Source organism: Dendrobates tinctorius, unplaced genomic scaffold, assembly GCF_039654945.1.
Source record: "Dendrobates tinctorius isolate UK_male_01 unplaced genomic scaffold, ASM3965494v1 ptg000003l, whole genome shotgun sequence".
In the NCBI taxonomy this organism is placed as follows: Eukaryota; Metazoa; Chordata; class Amphibia; order Anura; family Dendrobatidae; genus Dendrobates; species Dendrobates tinctorius.
This window is the reverse complement of record NW_027361671.1, coordinates 87,417,091-87,436,355: the sequence shown is the minus strand read 5'-3', so window position 1 is coordinate 87,436,355 and position 19,265 is coordinate 87,417,091. Positions and strand designations below refer to the sequence as shown.

The 19,265-nt window shown below is 43.1% G+C and overlaps 1 protein-coding gene across 1 annotated transcript in view; it reads left to right on the top strand.

Moving 5' to 3' along the window:
• SUSD2 (sushi domain containing 2) overlaps window positions 1-19,265 on the top strand; it is a 340,007-nt gene that overhangs the window by 190,962 nt on the left and 129,780 nt on the right. Inside the window, exons 16-19 of the mRNA XM_073559037.1 lie at window positions 3,253-3,420; window positions 5,934-6,108; window positions 9,917-10,118; window positions 16,055-16,140. Coding sequence (XP_073415138.1) covers window positions 3,253-3,420; window positions 5,934-6,108; window positions 9,917-10,118; window positions 16,055-16,140 — 631 coding nt within the window. The remainder of the gene's footprint in view (window positions 1-3,252; window positions 3,421-5,933; window positions 6,109-9,916; window positions 10,119-16,054; window positions 16,141-19,265) is intronic.

The following is a 19,265-nucleotide window of genomic DNA, read 5'->3' as shown; positions in this document are numbered from 1 at the left end:
ATGGTGGAAAATAAGTATTTGGTCAGAAACAAGCAATCAAGATTTCTGGCTCTCACAGACCTGTAACTTCTTCTTTAAGAGTCTCCTCTTTCCTCCACTCATTACCTGTAGTAATGGCACCTGTTTAAACTTGTTATCAGTATAAAAAGACACCTGTGCACACCCTCAAACAGTCTGACTCCAAACTCCACTATGGTGAAGACCAAAGAGCTGTCAAAGGACACCAGAAACAAAATTGTAGCCCTGCACCAGGCTGGGAAGACTGAATCTGCAATAGCGAACCAGCTTGGAGTGAAGAAATCAACTGTGGGAGCAATAATTAGAAAATGGAAGACATACAAGACCACTGATAATCTCCCTCGATCTGGTGCTCCACGCAAAATCCCACCCCGTGGGGTCAGAATGATCACAAGAACGGTGAGCAAAAATCCCAGAACCACGCGGGGGGACCTAGTGAATGAACTGCAGAGAGCTGGGACCAATGTAACAAGGCCTACCATAAGTAACACACTACGCCACCATGGACTCAGATCCTGCAGTGCCAGACGTGTCCCACTGCTTAAGCCTGTACATGTCCGGGCCCGTCTGAAGTTTGCTAGAGAGCATTTGGATGATCCAGAGGAGTTTTGGGAGAATGTCCTATGGTCTGATGAAACCAAACTGGAACTGTTTGGTAGAAACACAACTTGTCGTGTTTGGAGGAAAAAGAATACTGAGTTGCATCCATCAAACACCATACCTACTGTAAAGCATGGTGGTGGAAACATCATGCTTTGGGGCTGTTTCTCTGCAAAGGGGCCAGGACGACTGATCCGGGTACATGAAAGAATGAATGGGGCCATGTATCGTGAGATTTTGAGTGCAAACCTCCTTCCATCAGCAAGGGCATTGAAGATGAAACGTGGCTGGGTCTTTCAACATGACAATGATCCAAAGCACACCGCCAGGGCAACGAAGGAGTGGCTTCGTAAGAAGCATTTCAAGGTCCTGGAGTGGCCTAGCCAGTCTCCAGATCTCAACCCTATAGAAAACCTTTGGAGGGAGTTGAAAGTCTGTGTTGCCAAGCGAAAAGCCAAAAACATCACTGCTCTAGAGGAGATCTGCATGGAGGAATGGGCCAACATACCAACAACAGTGTGTGGCAACCTTGTGAAGACTTACAGAAAACGTTTGACCTCTGTCATTGCCAACAAAGGATATATCACAAAGTATTGAGATGAAATTTTGTTTCTGACCAAATACTTATTTTCCACCATAATATGCAAATAAAATGAAAAAAAAACAGACAATGTGATTTTCTGGATTTTTTTTTCTCAGTTTGTCTCCCATAGTTGAGGTCTACCTATGATGTAAATTACAGACGCCTCTCATCTTTTTAAGTGGTGGAACTTGCACTATTGCTGACTGACTAAATACTTTTTTTCCCCACTGTAGGTCTATTTTGAAAAGGCAGTCTCTGGATATGACATTGAGCATGTGCACTCAATTTCTTTGGTTGACCATAGCAAGACCTGTTCTGAGTGGAACTTGTCTTGTTCATCCTCAAACCACACTGTAGAGCAACAATTCTGTTTCTAGATCCTCAGAGAGTTATTTGCCATGAGGCGCCATGTTGAACTTCCAGTGACCAGTATGAGAGAGTATGAAAGCGATAACACCAGATTTAACGCACCTGCTCTCCATTCAAACATGATACTTTGTAACGCTAATGAGTCAAATGATACTGGGGAGAGAAAATAGTTAATTGATCACAATTCAACAATTTTCACTTATGGCTGTGCTGACTTTTGTTGCCAGCGGCTTAGACATTAATGGTTGTGTGTTGAGTTATTTAGAGGGCACACCAAATTTACGTTTTTATGAAGCTGTACACTGATTACTTTACTTTACTTCAGTGCTGTCCCATGAAAAGCATAATAAAATATTGCCAAAAATGTGAGGGGTATACTCACTTTTGTGATATACTGTACCATTAGGAGAACGGAGAGGGATGGAGGGGTTAACACCAAGAGGCCACCATGGAAATAAATGGCAATACAGCATTATTGCAGAAGGTGCACTGGCTGGCTGTTGGGACCTCTAACCAGAGAGGTGTTGGCCCTGGACTGCTTGGCAAGGGGGAAAGGAAGACTGAGACCTTTCCCAACCTGATCTTACTGGGTCCGTACTCTGACAAAGGGACTGATGTTACTCAGTGAGGTGTCAGCATCCGGAATGCTTGGCTCAGAGTCTGTAAAATGAATCTTCACAGGATAAGATATCTTCAATCTAGAAGCACCTTTCATGTGACTATCCCAAGTAGGGACAGGAAAATCATAGGAGGGTGGAGGTGGGAGGGACCTTTTAACCTCTCTATGAGGGACATACCATAAAAATGCTTTTAAGCAGAGCATACTCTGACAGGGGGTAGAGTTGAGCGACTTTGGTCGGATCAGGTTTCATGAAACAAAATTTGTTTCAGATGAAACTGGTCCGACTAGGGCAAAAAAAGTCAGAGTTTAGTCTGAAACACGACCCCAATGCAAGTCAATGGGGAATAAAAGCCGGCTTTGAGTGGATGAATGTCATCCGCTCAATGCCGACTTTTATTTCCCATTGACTTGCATTGGGGTCGGGTTTCGGATGAAACTCCGACTTTTTTTGCTCTGGTCGGACCAGTTTCATCTGAAACAAATTTTTGTTTCATGAAACCCGATCCGACCAAAGTCGCTCAACTCTAGCGGGGTTATTTATAGGGGTGCAGAGGTAGCAGTCACACCTATAACTAGTGTTTGAGGGGACTCAAAGGCCTGTCAGCTACACAAGAAGTATACGGGAGTGGCACATGGTAGGTGGGGGCCCTGATACAAATTTTGGATTGAGGCCTAGGAACTTCAAGTTACCTCTTTGTGTCTTTGTACAGACACTGATGGAGCTGGCCAAATTTCTAATTAGCACTCCTAGCTAGAATACTGTGGTGCCCTGTAATAGGAGACGTCCATCCATATTTTGCACAGATGGAAGAGGTTGATATCATTCATGTGGAAGTCTGCCAAAATGTAATTCTGAATTTGGAAAGGTTATGATCAATACAACATGAGTACAGCAATGTGTATAAAAGGTTTCTTGACATTATATGTAGAACAACACATCAAAGTGGAAAAATATGAAACCACCAAATTATTGAAATATGGCCATATTTATTTAATAGTTATAATATTACTCTACCTACTACTTTACTTTTTCATTATGATATTTTCTGTTTTATTACAGTGCATCCTGGAAAGGTATCAGAGTCAGAAAAATGTATTCTGGCTAATGAAACAAAGTGGCAGTACTATGGGACACCAAATTTCGGAGGCAGCTTAACTGTTCAGTGGAACCCAGAAATCTTGAAATCAGATTTAGTAGACATTGAAGTCTGGGGCTACACAGAATCAGGTACAAATCTAATTCAAGGGTCATAATTAAATAATTGTCTAAAGTGTTCAACATATCAACTGATCTCTGTGTGGGGGGGCTGAATTAGTAATTTGTATTTTTAATTATTAATTTTATTATTGAACAACTACAGTGCCAAAGGTCAACCCAAAAGGTTAATAAAACTGAAACTTGAATATTTAATAAGGTAAAAGTAATGTTTTGACTTTCTTAGGAGAATATCCGTGTGCATAATTATTGTGCAACTATTAAGGTGCTGAATTATTATGCAACCAAATTAACCCCTTTCCGACATCAGGCGTAATAGTACGCCAATGTTGGACACCCTCACTTTGATGTGGGCTCCGGCGCTGAGCCCACATCTTTCCCGGGACATGTCAGCTGTTTTGAACAGTTGACATGTGCTTGGAATAGCGGCTGGTGGAATCGCGATCCATCCGCCGCTATTAACCCATTAATTGCTGCTGTCAAATGCTGACAGTGGCATTTATCCCACCAGTGACCCCCGTCATGTGATTGAGGGTCACCGGTTCATTGGCATGACAACCAGAGGTTGTCAGTGCCGACTTGCTGTGAGCGCCACCCCGTGGTCGGCATTCATAGCAAGTGAGTAATTCTGCTATATAGAGGCGATCTGAGATCTGATCATCCCCTCTATGTAGCAGAGCCAATCGGGTTGAGACGCTTCTAGTCTCCCATGGAGACTATTGAAGCATGCCAAAAGTGAAAAAAAAAAAAAATATATATATATATTTGGTATCGCCACGTTCAGAATCGCCCGATCTATTAATAAAAGAAAGGATTACTTTTTTGCCAGAATTACTTTTTTTGGTAACCACGACGTTGCATTACAATGCAATAACGATCAAAAGATCATATCTGCACCAAAATGGTATCATTATAAACGTCAGCTCAGCCCACAAAAAATAAGCCCTCATCCAGTGTAAAGGCCAAGTAGTAAAAGTAAACAATTATTTATTAAATATCACACATGATAAAAACAGATAAAAAGCAGTACAGAGACAGGTGCTCAACTACGAATACAGAAATAATTTAAATTTTATTAAAACACAGTATAAATCCTAAATTAAAAACAATTAAAACCATAATCTCTCCATCAGCATTAATAAACCAATATGCATATATAACATATATGACAAGCATGCAGATATGGAATAAGAAGTACTATTAGATTAATTAATTTATTACTACAATCAGGTGTGAATCCATATAATAATAATAATAAAAATAATAATAACAACCACGCACTATAATATACCAAAGCCAACTAGATGTCCAAAAAATGCACCATATAAACAGACAGCACCAATAATACAAAGACAACAACCCTGAACATAAATAGGTTATATAACAAAAAAAACATACATGCATAATTGAAAAGAAAGATGTGGATATCATAATTAAATATAAAGGAAGATAAGCATAGAGATAACTAAAGACCACTAGAATGTGCTAATGACAATGTCTCTCATAAAGCCAAAAAATAACATGATATGTGTGGCTATTGGAGCATATGAGTTAAATGGTTAAATCGAAACTGCCACCAGGTTCATCCCAGGTGAGATAAGACCACCACCTTTCAGCCCTGATAAACAGCATCCTAATATGCTGTATATATGACCCCAAACTGGCCTGCAGCAAAGAAACACTTTTTATTATAATACTCACCTACAGGTCAGTCTTGTCCCATGGACGTCACTTGTCTTGGTCCAGCGCCTCCTCACTTCTCGCGATGCCGTCCTCCTTCTGTGCTTCGGGTGGATGATGCGCCCTACATCATCCACACAGTGTTCCCCCCGCATTGTGCTCCTGCGCAGGTGTACTTCTCTGCTCTAATTAGGGCAGAGTAAAGTACTGCAGTGTGCATGCGCCAGGGCCCTTTCCAGGCCCATGCACACTGCAGTACTTTGCTCTGTACGCCTGCACAGGAACACAACGCCAGGGAACACTGTGTGGATGACGTAGGACACGTCTTTCTCATGAAGCACAGTAGGAGGATGGCATCACAAGTAGAGAGGAGGCGCCGAACCAAGACTGCGATGCCCATCAGTCCCGACTTCCCTGAGTATAATAAAAGGTGTTTTCTTTTGTTGCAGGCCGATTGGGGGCATATTAGAATGCTGTAAATGAGGGCTGAAAGGTGGTGGTCTTATCTCATATGGGACAAACCTGGTGACAGGTTCCTTTTAACAGATAAAGACTTGTACAAGAAAGCATTAAAAGGCAAAAATGAGGGTTACATGTTGTAGGACCCAAGACCTCTAGTGCTAGATGAAGGAATCAATGAGGAGAGACACATTCAGCTAGCGCTACAGGAGTATGTGATATTGCATACAACTTGGAGTTGCATAAAAATTATGATATGCTGAAAATAATCCCTTGCTTAATAATTATGTACATTGTGTATTAAAACCTAACCCTAGTGTTGTACCTTAAGTACAAAAAAATGCAGTTCTGTGAAAAAAATACTTTTCTTTTGTTTCTGTTCTCAGGAGAACCATATTCTGCCTCTTGGTCACCCTCTTGGCAATATCTTTATACGTTGGTACGTGAACATCTCAATAATGGAACTTTCACGTTCAACCCCAAACCAGCAGCTGCTGAACATAGGGTCTTCGAATTTGGAAGCCTTAGGATTGTGACTAGTGAATATGATGATGGCAAGTGGTAAGATCATAACTATTTTATGGTATTACAAATTTGTGGAGAGAAAAGAAAGGATTTTCAAATCTAGATATTGAAGCTGGTATAGGGTGGAAAGCTCACTCTTTTGTTAGCATGGACAGTGTGTAGTTGCATGTCATGTTGGTAATTTACATTATACAGTGTTGTATTTGTAATGTTCATGGCCTGCTAAGTGATTTTCTTCAGGTAAATTCTTCTAGGATGACCATAGGGCTTCGGTTTGTTTTCCTTACTGCCATGTTTGGGATAAAGGCAGCATATGGTGATCATGATCATTGTATATCCAATGTATGGCTGGGTGAGACTATCAGAGTATATAGAGGTACATTTTCCACCACTGGGGGTGTAAAGGCATAAAAAAATGAGAATGTAACAGGTCTAGTAGTTGAGTAATCTGATGATTGCAAGTACTTTGTGTTACTGTGTTGGTGCATTAGCCTTAGACAGGTTTAAAGTATCATGCTCTAATGGTGTAGATAAGCCCCCGATCCAACCTGAAAGATAAGAAAAATAAGTTTTATTATGCTCAACTGAAGGGCGATCCAGTCTGATGGTGTTGCAGGTCCGCGTCCGGTGCCTCCCATCTTCTTGCAATGTCGTCCTCCTGCTTGATTCACAGACTCCCCGGCATCGCACTCTTGTGCAGGCATACTTATCTGCCCTGTTGAGGGCAGAGCAAATTCCTGCAGTGCACAGGATCTGGGCCTCTCTGACCTTTCGTGGCGCCTGTGTAACAAGGTGGCACGGGATGGTAGTCATGTGCAAGTCCACTAAGGCACAGTCAGTGAGCACCCGGCCCCTTGCACATGAATAGACAGTTCCAGTCCCAGCCCCAGGTCACAGTGGGTTACCTCAGAATCATGACTGCTCTCCACGTTGAAACGGCGTCCTCCAGATGCACAACACGTCACACACTTTAGGGCCCAACAGTGGCAACTTGTTTAATGAAGATAAAGAATAGAAGAAGCTAACACTTCCTACACTGTCCCTATTCAAAGATGCTGCTCCTTCGGCAGCAGCTGCAAAAGCATCAGCTCCCAACGGCTCCTGGAAGCTCACAGTCATCTGGAGGGTACTATCACAGTTCCTGTTTCCTGTTCCACTGCCCAGCAGTCCTTGACAGCTTGAGGTCCCATCCGGGGGTCCCTTTTGTCCCAGACGGGGATCCACATATACCCCAAATGGGGGTCCTCACTGTTCCAGACGGGGACATACTTATGCCCCAGATGGGGATGGACGTTTGCCCTAGACGTGGGGCTCCTTCTGTCCCAAGTGGGAACGCACCTGGGCCCCAGACAGGGACACACAATACCTCAGGCTGTCTTGCCTGGGCTCTCCTCCTGAGGCAGGACCTTCCTTCTTCTTTGAGGCTGCTATTCCAGCCCCCTTAATTAAACTCTTCTATCCCTAACCTAATTACATAGCAATAATATGGGATGTACAAAGAATGCTTGACATATTAAGGCGGAACAGTGTAAAACATAAGGCAATGTAGTGCAGTGCTCACTGAATGTATTGGGGAACACTCACTTGGCAGCGGGATTTAAGGCACACAGGAATGATTTTTCCACTTAATCAATCTGTGCGGTTTATTATGCAAATCATAAACCACTGTAGGCCATGTTACACATCACAGTCCTAACATACAGTCCATTCTCAACTACAGTTATGTCCGCACAGTTCATTAACTGACCCTTGTCAGTGCGCACAATCTCTCATGCTCTGGATTACCTGCTTGGCAGCGTTGCAGGCTTCACAGGCTGGCATCACATGAGTCATGACTTCCAGGGAAGCTGCCTTACTGGGATCAATGACCCGTACTATGACTTGCTTGACCAGCTCACATCTGCCAGTTCCAGACCCACAGAAGGACAGTAGCTTCCCCCACAGAGATAGCAGTCACAGACTCTGCAGACACATGTTTCCTCTATGTGCCATCCAGGAAACCTGTCCTCTTTCAGGACCTTCCAACACAGAGACCATGTGACCAAATCACAGTCTCATTATATTGTATGAGACACACCCATTGATGGGAGGTGTCTGTTTAGCCAGACCCATCCAGCTCTCCAACTAACCCTGCAAGCCCAGCCCCTTATACACTAAGCAAGGTTCATGGAACTACAAGTCTCAGAGAAACATTCCAGGTTTACAGCGCAGAGGATCTCCTCCTCTGTGACACATACCGGCCATTCACAACAACGCCAGTCACTGTCTTACAGCAACCACTAAGGTGCCGCATGGGCTACATGTGCTTGGTATTCAGGAAGGCACGTGAGTTTCCTTGACACCTCCTTACACCTGCACACTGCAATACTTTGCTATGCCCTCAACAGGGCAGAGAAGTACGCCTGCGCAGGAGCGCGATGCCGGGGAGCCATGATGCAAGCAGGAGGGCGACATCGCAAGAAGATGGGAGGCGCCGGACCCGGACCTGCGACATCCATCAAACCGGACCGCCCCCCCTGGTGAGTATAATAAAATATAATAATTTTCTTATCTTTCAGGTCGGATCGAGGGCTTATTTACAGCATTATGGAATGCTATAGATAAGCCCTGAAAGGCGGTGGTCACATCTTATATTGGCCAAAACAGCTGACAGGTTCGCTTTAAATATAAATTGAGTAAGAGACTAGCTATAGTGGGCACAAGACTCCAGAACACTTATATGTAGTGAGCAGTGGCTTTGCAGAGAACCATCACCACCGTAGACTTTTCTGTAAAATATAAGTATTGTGAAACAGTGGTGAGCCATGACCGCCAAGTGTGCCTTTTTTGGAGTTCTTACTTTGCATGTATGATTGATTTACACTGCGGTGAGCAAAAGAGTGAGATGGTGTATAACAAAAAATTGAAAAATTTTGAAAGTTAGAATAAGAAATTGCCATCTCCATCTGAGCAACCTAACCAAAGTCATAGACAACTACATTTTTAAGGGATTTTATGAATGTTTTTAGAATTTTGTCATCAATGAAAGGCACTTAATAATAATTTACTCCTTTCTGATTTCACTTACAAAGCAAAAGCTGCCAGATAATTATAATTATTCAGGCTTGTTTTTAGTGTGATGGAAGACTTCACTTACATAGGGTATGGCTAGGTTTCTTAGCTATTTATATTCCAAACTTATGCAACTCTGTGTCTTCAATGTATGCTCAGAAAGCATAAACTCAACTCCCCCTCCCAAATGTATGGTAAATCTTCAATCATGCTCCACAAATGAGGTGGTCCATACACTGAAGCTTGATGGAAAATATAGTTTTCAGCATATGTCAAGAATATAGATAGACCCATTCTACTCAGGAAGACAAGAAAATAAGCAAAGAAGTGTGAACAGAACCAGGTTCTTAACTACATAATCTTCCACCATCTAGTAAATAGCTGGACTTTTTTTCAGAGCTCACAAAACTTCTTTAATGTAGATAAATATGACTTTACATACTATTAGGAGAACATGTCACATTTCACATTCCATACAAAAGGGAATAAAGTTGAAAGAGACATGAAAGCAAAGTTCTTAGTGGCCGGTAAGGTGACCCATAATAACCATTACCAAGCTGCTCTTGGGCAAAAAAGATTTCAGAATGCATCTAATGCAAAAATATACAGTATACATTATACACTTTTGAACAGTAAAGTAGTGACCTACTGTAAGTATATATGGTGGAGGTTAGATTCCCAGCTTCCAGCACTACATGATATAAGGTACAACTACTGTATTTGGGCTTAAATTAAACCAATCCCTTTTCTGACATTTTAGTTGTTTATGATCACATTTGTCTATTCTTTTTAGGAATATCCCATCTATATGGAGTGTAGATCATGCCATGGCTTGGCACCTAGGGGAAGACTTCCGCAAAAATTCTGCTGGTTGGGCACACAATAAATGTCTAAAGTGGCATGAGAGTGACAAGAGGCTTCCTGAGTTTCTCTCCGAGATCATAGACTGTCCTTGCACATTAGCACAATCAAGAGCAGATACGGGCAGGTTTCATGTATGTTTTTTCCTAAACACTGGGGGATATGTATTGTCCTAGGCATTTTTAAAAACAGTTTTTTTGAGTAAAGGATAAGTGCAAACTCTTTGGGTTTTACAATGATACATTTTGCATATCCCTAAACAAAACAATTCAATCTAGAACAATTAGGCTATGTGCCCACGTTGCAGAAATGCTGCAGAATTGTCTGCAGCATTTCCGCAACTCCGTGCCACGGGTAAAACGCATGCAGAATTCGAATGCGTTTTCCCGCAAAACACAAGTGTTTTGCAACCTGTTTTTAGCTTGCAGAATGCTAGCGCTTTTCCAAGTGATTTGAAGCATTGCTTAGAAAAGTGATTGACAGGTTGGTCACACTTGTCAAGCATAGTGCTTGACAAGTGTGACCAACTTTTTACTATTGATGCTGCCTATGCAGTATCAATAGTAAAAGCTAGAATGTTAAAAATAATAATAAAAAAAAAAAAATACAGATATAATTACCTTCTGTCGGCTCCCGGAGTCCTCAGCGGTGCACGCGGCACTGCCAGCAACTTCCGTTCCCAGGGATGCATTGCGCGAATGACCTCTGATGACGTAGTGGTCACACGACTGCGACGTCATCTGGGGTGATTCTCACAATGCATCCCTGGGAACGGAAGTTGCTGGCAGCAGGGCATGGAGGAGAGTCTCCTCTCCTCCAGACCCTGCGTACCATCCGCACATGAAGTGCTCACTTTACGTATTGTGGGCATAGCCACATCCGTAAAGTGAGCGTTTCAATGCAATCCTGTGGCGGCGATTCCACAGAAATAATGGACATGCTGCGGATTTTACCGCTATGCGATTCCGCAGCGGAAAAATCCGCAGCATTGGCACAGCAACTGCGGAATCCCTTAAGATTGCATGTGAATGTGTTTTTTAAGCGCTTCCGCTGCGGCAAAAACGTGGCTGAAACGCTTAAAAAACGCAACGAGGGCACACAGCCTTAGTCTATTGTGTGACTTGTAAGGTAGCACTTGTTATACGTGTTGGGGACACTCGCTAGGCAGCCAAATAACCAGATCCGGCACAGGTTTTCCATAAAACATCATCAGTTCTTGTGGTTTATTCAGGCATCATAAACCATAAACAGACACAGAAAGTTCATATCAACAGCATAGCGTCTATGACAGAGCTCCAGTCTGTTAAGCCTGTACTAACACAGGTTATGCAATGTCCATTGCGCAGGCTTTCTAGTCTCACAGTTCTCACCCCGTCAGGGTTACCTCATGGTTGCTTCACCATACTGCAGACGTTCATTCCCTCTCCCTGGGAACTGTCAGACAGTTGCAGCCATTATGCACACAGGCACTCAGGAAGGCAGACACATCTTCCAGCGAGACCTTCCAAATGGACCAACCGGGTCCAAGCATTCACTCATGTGACCTACCCTGGCCACCTTATATGGTCCGTAGCCACGCCCACCGGGTCACATAGCTATGACCTCATCACAGGTCCTACAAGCCTTCATACATTCTTTACTATGGCATTCTAGATAAACCCCTGGGTGGATTTGTAGGTAGCTGGTTTCGCGCGTCTCACCAGCTACCTGGAACGCTCTCCCTGACACAGTGTAATGAAAGCTCAGCAGTACCTCTGCTGACCAACACACATGTTCAAGCTTCCATCCCAAGGCCACCTACCTTGAGATACATAACGGTCATTCAACATCTTGCCACTCATCCTCTCTCCTGGGACACCCACACAGCGCCTCCTAGCGGACACAGTGGTCACTACACCACAGACTATTTTTGCAGTTTTTTTAAATGCCACAATTTATAAATCTGTCCAAAAACACCTTGAATGCTAAACCATACCTGAATTGGAAAAAAAGATGTGGAGAAAAAAACGATGCAAAATCAACAATAGTAACATTTGGACATGCAAAAAAAATATCACATAATGTAGCATTTTACAAAGTAGTGGAGTAAAAGCAATAATAAATTACATACAAAATTCTTATGAATTTCCCTTATTGCAAATACATTTGCATATTTGAGAAGATAAATATATGGTAATTCAAGTGCTTTTTAAAATTAATAAAAGCATATGAAAAATTTCATCCAGAAAACAAAAATGATTTTTCATTTTGTATGCCATAGGTACAGTGGAAAAAAAAGTATTTAGTTAGCCACCAATTGTGCCAGTTCTCCCACTTAAAAAGATGAGAGAGGCCTGTAATTGACATCATACCACAACTATGTGAGTCAAAATGAGAAAACAAATCCAATTGGGCAAGATTTATTTTTCAAATTATAATGGAAAATAAGTATTTGGTCACCTAAAAACATGCAAGATTTCTGGCTCTCACAGACCTGTAACTTTTTCTTCAAAAGGCTCCTCTGTCCCCCACTCATTACCTGTAGCAATGGCACCTGTTATCAGTATGAAAGACACCTGTCCACTACCTCAAACAGTCACACTCCAAACTCCCCTATGGTGAAGACCAAAGAGCTGTCGAAGAACACCAGAAGCAAAATTGTAGCCCTGCACCCGGCTGGGAAGACTGAATCTGCAATAGGTAAGCAGATGGTGTGATGAAATCAACTGTGGGAGCAATAATAAGAAAATGGAAGACATACAAGACCACTGATAGTCTCCCTCAATCTGGGGCTCTGTAGGATAGGTGAGAGAGTGTAGCCAACAGGGATGGGGGCTGACTCACTTCTTGCCGCCGACAGACATGAGACTGAGACAAGGGTTGTATTCAACAGGTCCGTCTTTATTGGCCGCCTCACTGACGACCACCGCAATTCTCCACAGGAATTTCACACTTTTATTCACAGACCCGGGTACCTTCACTTCTTATTTGCATCATCAAGGCGTCCTTTGTGGCTCTTCTCACTGTGGCTGCCCTAGGCCTATCCACCACAGCACTTCACCTTTCGAAGTACGCCATCCGCTTGGTACCCTCAGACAGTCTACGTCTGCGGCTACTGTCCTTTGGGCCACCCCCCGTGACCGTCTCAACTGTCAATTCCTCTGTGGAGCCTTTCTACAGTCTCTCTCTCTCTCTACAGCAGAACCTTCTTACTAGTGAGCTCCCCTGGCTGACTGGACTTTCCAGAACCTTCCTTCAACCTCTTATTCTCCCAGTCCTGGTAGCTCCGCCCACTATCACCTGACAGTTTCTTTGACCAATGGCAGTTACACAGTCAAACTCCTACACTCCCTCTGCCCTCTAATGGTCAAACTACAACACAGCACCCCTTTCTCTTTATCTCAGCGCTTTTGTACCTACACTGCGCTACCCCTCTGCCTCTTCCTACAGGGAGATCTATCTGTCAGTTCAACCTCCCTACAGCTCCATGCAAGATCTCACCCCGTGAGGTCAAAATGATCACAAGAACGGTGAGCAAAAATCCCAGAGCTACACAGGAGACCTAGTGAATGACCTGATTGAGCTGCGACCACCGTAACAAAATCTACCATCAGTAACACACTACACCACCAGGGACCCAGATCCTGCAGTGCCCCCTGCTTAAGCCAGTACATATCCGGGCCCGTCTGAAGTTTGCTAGAGATAATTTGGATTATCCAAAAGAATATTGAGAGAATGTCATATGGTCTGATGAAAGCAAAGTAGAACTGTTTGATAGAAACAAAACTTGTCATGTTTGGAGGAGACAGAATGCTGAGTGGTATCCAAAGAACACCATACCTACTGTTTCTCTGCAAAGGGACCGGGACGACTGATCCGTGGACATGAAGGAATGAATGGGGCCATGAGTCGTGAGATTTTGAGTTCAAACCTCCTTCCATCAGCAAGGGCATTGATGATAAAATGTGGATGGGTTTTTCAGCATGATAATGATCCCTAGCATACCGCCAGGGCAATGAAGGAGTGGCTTCATAAGAAGCATTTGAAGGTTTTGGAGTGGCCTAGCCAGTCTCCAGATCTCAACCCCATAGAAAACCTTTGGAGAGATTTGAAAGTCCGTGTTGCCCAGCAACAGGCCCAAAATATCACTGCTCTAGAGGAGATCTGCATGGAAGAATGGGCCAACATACCACCAACAGTGTGTGCCAACCTTGTGAAGACTTACAGAAAACGTTTGACCTCTGTCATTGCCATCAAAGGATATATAACAAAATATTGAGAAGAACTTTTGTTCATGACCAAATACTTTTTTTCCATCATAATTTGCAAAATAAATCTTGCCAAATCAGACAAGGTGATTTTCTGGATTTATTTTTTCATTTTGACTCTCATAATTGTGGTCTACCTATGATGTCAATTGCAGGCCTCTTTCATCTTTTTAAGTGGGAGAACTGGCACAATTGGTGGCTGACTAAATACTTTTTTTCCTCACTGTATGTTCATTTTTTTACAGACTTATGACATTAATATCGCATTTAGTTTTTACATGGACAATTTAATAGATAATGCAAGGTCAAATACCATTTCTTATGTTAATAATAGTAATGGGTCCATGAAAAATGCCTGATATAAGAATGGCAACCCGTATGTGATACATTATTACATACCCATTAACGTATAATGGGTGAGTCTATCCGAAATACGGATCAAAGTAGTGCGTGCTGCAATTTTTTTCCATGCAGACAATCGGTCCATTTGTAAAATAGTTCATGTGAGCTAGCATATGCACTTGCAATGGTCAGTGTGATGTTGGTCTCCTTCCATTTGCATACAAACACCACAAAAAGGTTTACTACGCTCACCTGAATGAGCCCTTATCAAGATAAATATGACACAATTGTGTCTTGGCCAGAAATAATGACATACATTACATCCGCCAGATTTATTTTGTGTTTTAAGTCGTTTTTGTTTGCTTCACTAAAAAAGCCAAAAAAAGCGGCCTGGCTTAGAGGACTCTTCTCAAGGGAAGAGTTGGGGTAAGGTTGCATTCACATGCCCTTGATTTTTGGTCTGTGTATGGACCTCAAACCCCAGACCGACATTTGGCCTCCTGATCTTAACTAACAACCTAAGAGGCATACACAAGGCTGATATTTTTGGACAGGAGACTCATGGTTGGTCCCGTGATTGTGGTCTGTACACGGAATGTGAATACAGAAGTGTCTAGATTCACCAAATCTACAATCGACCATATGCGACACGTGTCATATCTTCTGCCTTCCGGTCTAATTTATGCTGAGGACCAAAGTAATAATTAATCTGAGCTTTAGTTCGTTAAAATTTGTTATATAAACAGGATTTGGGGCTTTTCTATTGGGTGGTTTTGAACATAGGATTTTTGATTACGATCTTGTTTTGTTTTTTTTGTCTTTTTTTTTTTTTTTTAAATAAAAAAAAGCAAAACAGAGTGTGTCCAAAAAATAAATAGGGAAATATGAAATGTTCTGAAAAAAATTGTGACTTTTTAGGGTCTTTCACCCTTTGGGGTGTTTGGTGTTTTTTTTTTTTTTAAAGATCACATACTCTAGGGATGACCGTTTTCAATTCATTCTCCCATACTTTTTGCTATAGGAAGAAAAAAAATGATGTATGAATAAAAATGATCAACAAATAAAAAAAGCAAATTGTTTTTCTTAACAGCTTTAAAAAGAGCTGCAAAAAGCTCTACACAAAGAAATCCTTAATTTTACACAAGCAGAGTGCGCCCACGTTTCTGATTAGTTAAATAATAACAGAACCTATATGCAGTCCTATCTGTATGTATCTGTGTCACAGCAGGTTAATGGAAAAACTATAAATTACTATGTTTATACAGAATGTATAGACTACATTCTGCGGGAGGTTTTAGTCCAGTTATTAAATGCATTGCATGATGAGATAAAACAGTCATTGGCCTCCATATTGCTGCGTTTTGTTCACCACCCAGCCAAAAGTCCATGCAAAAAGGATAAATATGTAGTATATGTAATATATGTAAAATGAAACTACAGTTTATATTCCAAACTGACATTGAAATATTTTTACATTGCAGCCGGATTATGGATGTGACATTGATTCAGGCAGTGTGTGCACGTACCACCCAGGAGCTGTGCATTGTGTCAGGGGGATCTACGGCAGGTAATATTTCTTACTATTTTCCTGGGTATTGCAGTTTCTACAGCAGCATTTTTATGTAATCTTAAATGTGTCTAACAGAAGAAAGTCATTGCATAAAAGTATTAATATGGTTTATTACACAAACCCACGTAAGATAACATTTTCAAATACACTGTAGGGGCAAAAGTGTGAGCGCATCAACTGTGAGAGGTATTATTGAGAAGTGGTAGCGTTTAGGACCCACAGATGCTCATCTACAAAGTAAAGACCATGTAAAGTGGCAGAGCTTGGCCACAGAGTGCTGAGGTGCATAGTGCATAACAGTCACCAACGCTCTTCTGACTCAATCATTGCAGATATCTAAGTTAAGTGGGTCGCCCTCCCAGGGCTGTGGGGTACTCGGTACCGGGCTAGTCTCTTAGAGTGGGATGTCACAGCAGCGGTGACCCGGTCCGTGGCCCTGGGCGCCCATGTAAAAGGGGATGAAGTGATGGAATAAAGTTTATGAGTGATTCGTGACGCCACCTGTGGTGTTCGGCAATGAAGATGTTAAGCCGACGCTACAGACAGATCCTCTGGGACAGATGGTGTAGTGCAGCAATGATGGTGTAGCCCTCCACAGGCAGGGCTGTAGTCCCAGGGCAGTGTAGATGAAGAGGATAGGTGTTGAGGAAGAGGGTGCAGTGTCTGGCACAGAGCTGTAGCAGTGCTGAAGAAGTTGCAGGGAGAAGGCAAGGACACAACAAAGTGTAGTTTCTTTACCTTTACTTTGTAAGTGCAGTTCAGGGTCCAGATTACAGATGGCACAGGAGATGATTAGCCTGGAAGCAACTTAGGAATCTCTCTATCAGATGGGTTGTGTAGTCTCCTCTCTAGCGCTTATTTGAGGTACATGCAGCACTGTGTTACACTGACGCTCCTCCTTCTTCTTCCCTTTTGGATCTACCCCGTATGGCAGACAGCTGTAACCTTCTACCTCCTTTGGCTCACATGTCGCTGTTGTGCCTCCGAGTCTTAGATGGGAATAGAGCATTTACAGCTTCCTATTCCTCTGGTTTCTGTTGCAGGACCGTCAGTATCCATACAACCTTGGAGACCAGGCTCCAGATCATGCGCTCCAGCTGGGATTGAGCCTCAACTCTCTGCTCAATCTCCAGCTTCTCTCTCCACATCTACACACGTTGCCCTCATCACACTAACTGACTCATTTCCCCTCCTGGCCCCTAGAGAGAAGCCTTAGTATTGGTTCAGAGCTCCCTCTGCTGGCCTGGAATGGAGCTGTGTTGCATGTAATGATTAACTGCTAGAGAGACCCTTCATTGCTTCCAGGCATGACATCACACTCCCTAGGAGGAAGGTAATGCCACTGTGGCGACCATACTCCTAGGGGCGCCACATTACAGCACAAAAACTGTGAGCAGGATGATTCATACTATTGTTTTCTGTGGCTGAACAGCGGCAGGAGTTGGATGAAGTGATGTAAAGCATAGCACCACTGGATTCTGGAGCAATGGAAATATGAACAGTAGAGTGACAAATCTCTGTAGTCTGATGGGAAACTCTAGGTTTGAGGGATGCTAGGAGAATGGTATCTGCCTGTCTATCATGAGCTAGCTGTAAAGATTGGTGAAGGTGGGATACTGCTATCGTCTTTCAGGGTTGGCCTAGGTCCTGTAGTTTTAACAAAGATAAATCTTAATGCTTCAACACATCAAGACATTTTGGACAACTTTATTGTCAGGTAGCAGCACTGCAGGTAAATGCAAACTCCACTAGATGGCAGCAGAGTGGAAAGAGGGCTGAAATCGTGCTCAGAGCAGACCAGCAGAACTGCCGCGAGGCTATCACCAGGTGGCAGCAGAATAGTCAGACAAGCCGGGTCAATACCAGAGAGTAGCGTAGTACCAAGGGGAATCCCAAACACAGTCAGAGGAGCACCAAAAGGTCACTACTGGTCCGTAGCAGAAGTACCAAAAGGAAGAGACAGAATCAGGTCAGAGCCAAAGCAGAGTCAAGTACCGGGGAATCCAAACACACAGGGGCACACAGAATCGGGACGGGTAAGAGAGGAGTGAACAGACAGGGGCAAAAACAGCTAAACGCAGCAGGACAAATCAGGGTTTCACCAGAGCCAGCTACACACGCTGTAGGCAGGAAATATAACTGGCACTGCCTGCAGGATGCAACGCAGAGAAATAGCAGACCGAACACCAGAACGAGGCAGAGAAAGTTAACCTCTGACATGACCAGATCGGGAAAGGAGAGACAAGAACCAAAACCTGGTCCGGATGTTTCCAACTTTGTGAGAACAGATTAGGAAAGGCCATTTTCTGTTCAATCATTACAGTCCCCATACAGTATAATATCCACCTCAGCCCCCCCATAAAGTGTGATGTCCACCGCAGCCCCCTATATACAATATGATCTTCACCACAGCCCCCTATATACTGTATGATGGCCCCACAGTTTCCCATCTCCCATCCAGTATTGTCACTACAACCACAACACAGTATGATGTGCCCCACAGCACCCTATACACAGTAAAATGTCCCTCATAGCCACCTCATACAGTATAATGACCTGAATAGCCATCCATACACTGTATAATAGAACCCACAGCTCCCATACATAGCATGATGAACACCGCAGACCCCCATAAAATATGATATTCCCCACAGTCCCCTCTATACAGTATGGCAGCCTCTACTGCCCTAATACATAGTATGATGATCACTTCAGCCCCCCATACATATTATAATTACCAACACAATGCCCATACATGATGTTGTCTCCTACAACCCCCATGCAATATAATGTCCCCTAGAGCCACTCATACAGTATGATGTCCTCCCAACTCCATATCATGAATAATTTCCTCCACAACACCTTGTGCACAGCATAATGTCCACCATAGCCCCTCATACAGTATGATAGCCCCCAAAGCCCACCATACAGTATACTGTTCCTCATAGTCACCCCATACGGTATGATGGCCCATACAGCCCCTTATACCCAGTATAAAGTCCCCCATGACTACTCATACAGTATAATGGCCCCCACAGATAGTATGATGCTTGCCATAGCCTCCCATAAATTATGATGGCCCCAGCAGCCTCCTATACACAGTATAATGCCCCACAAAAGTC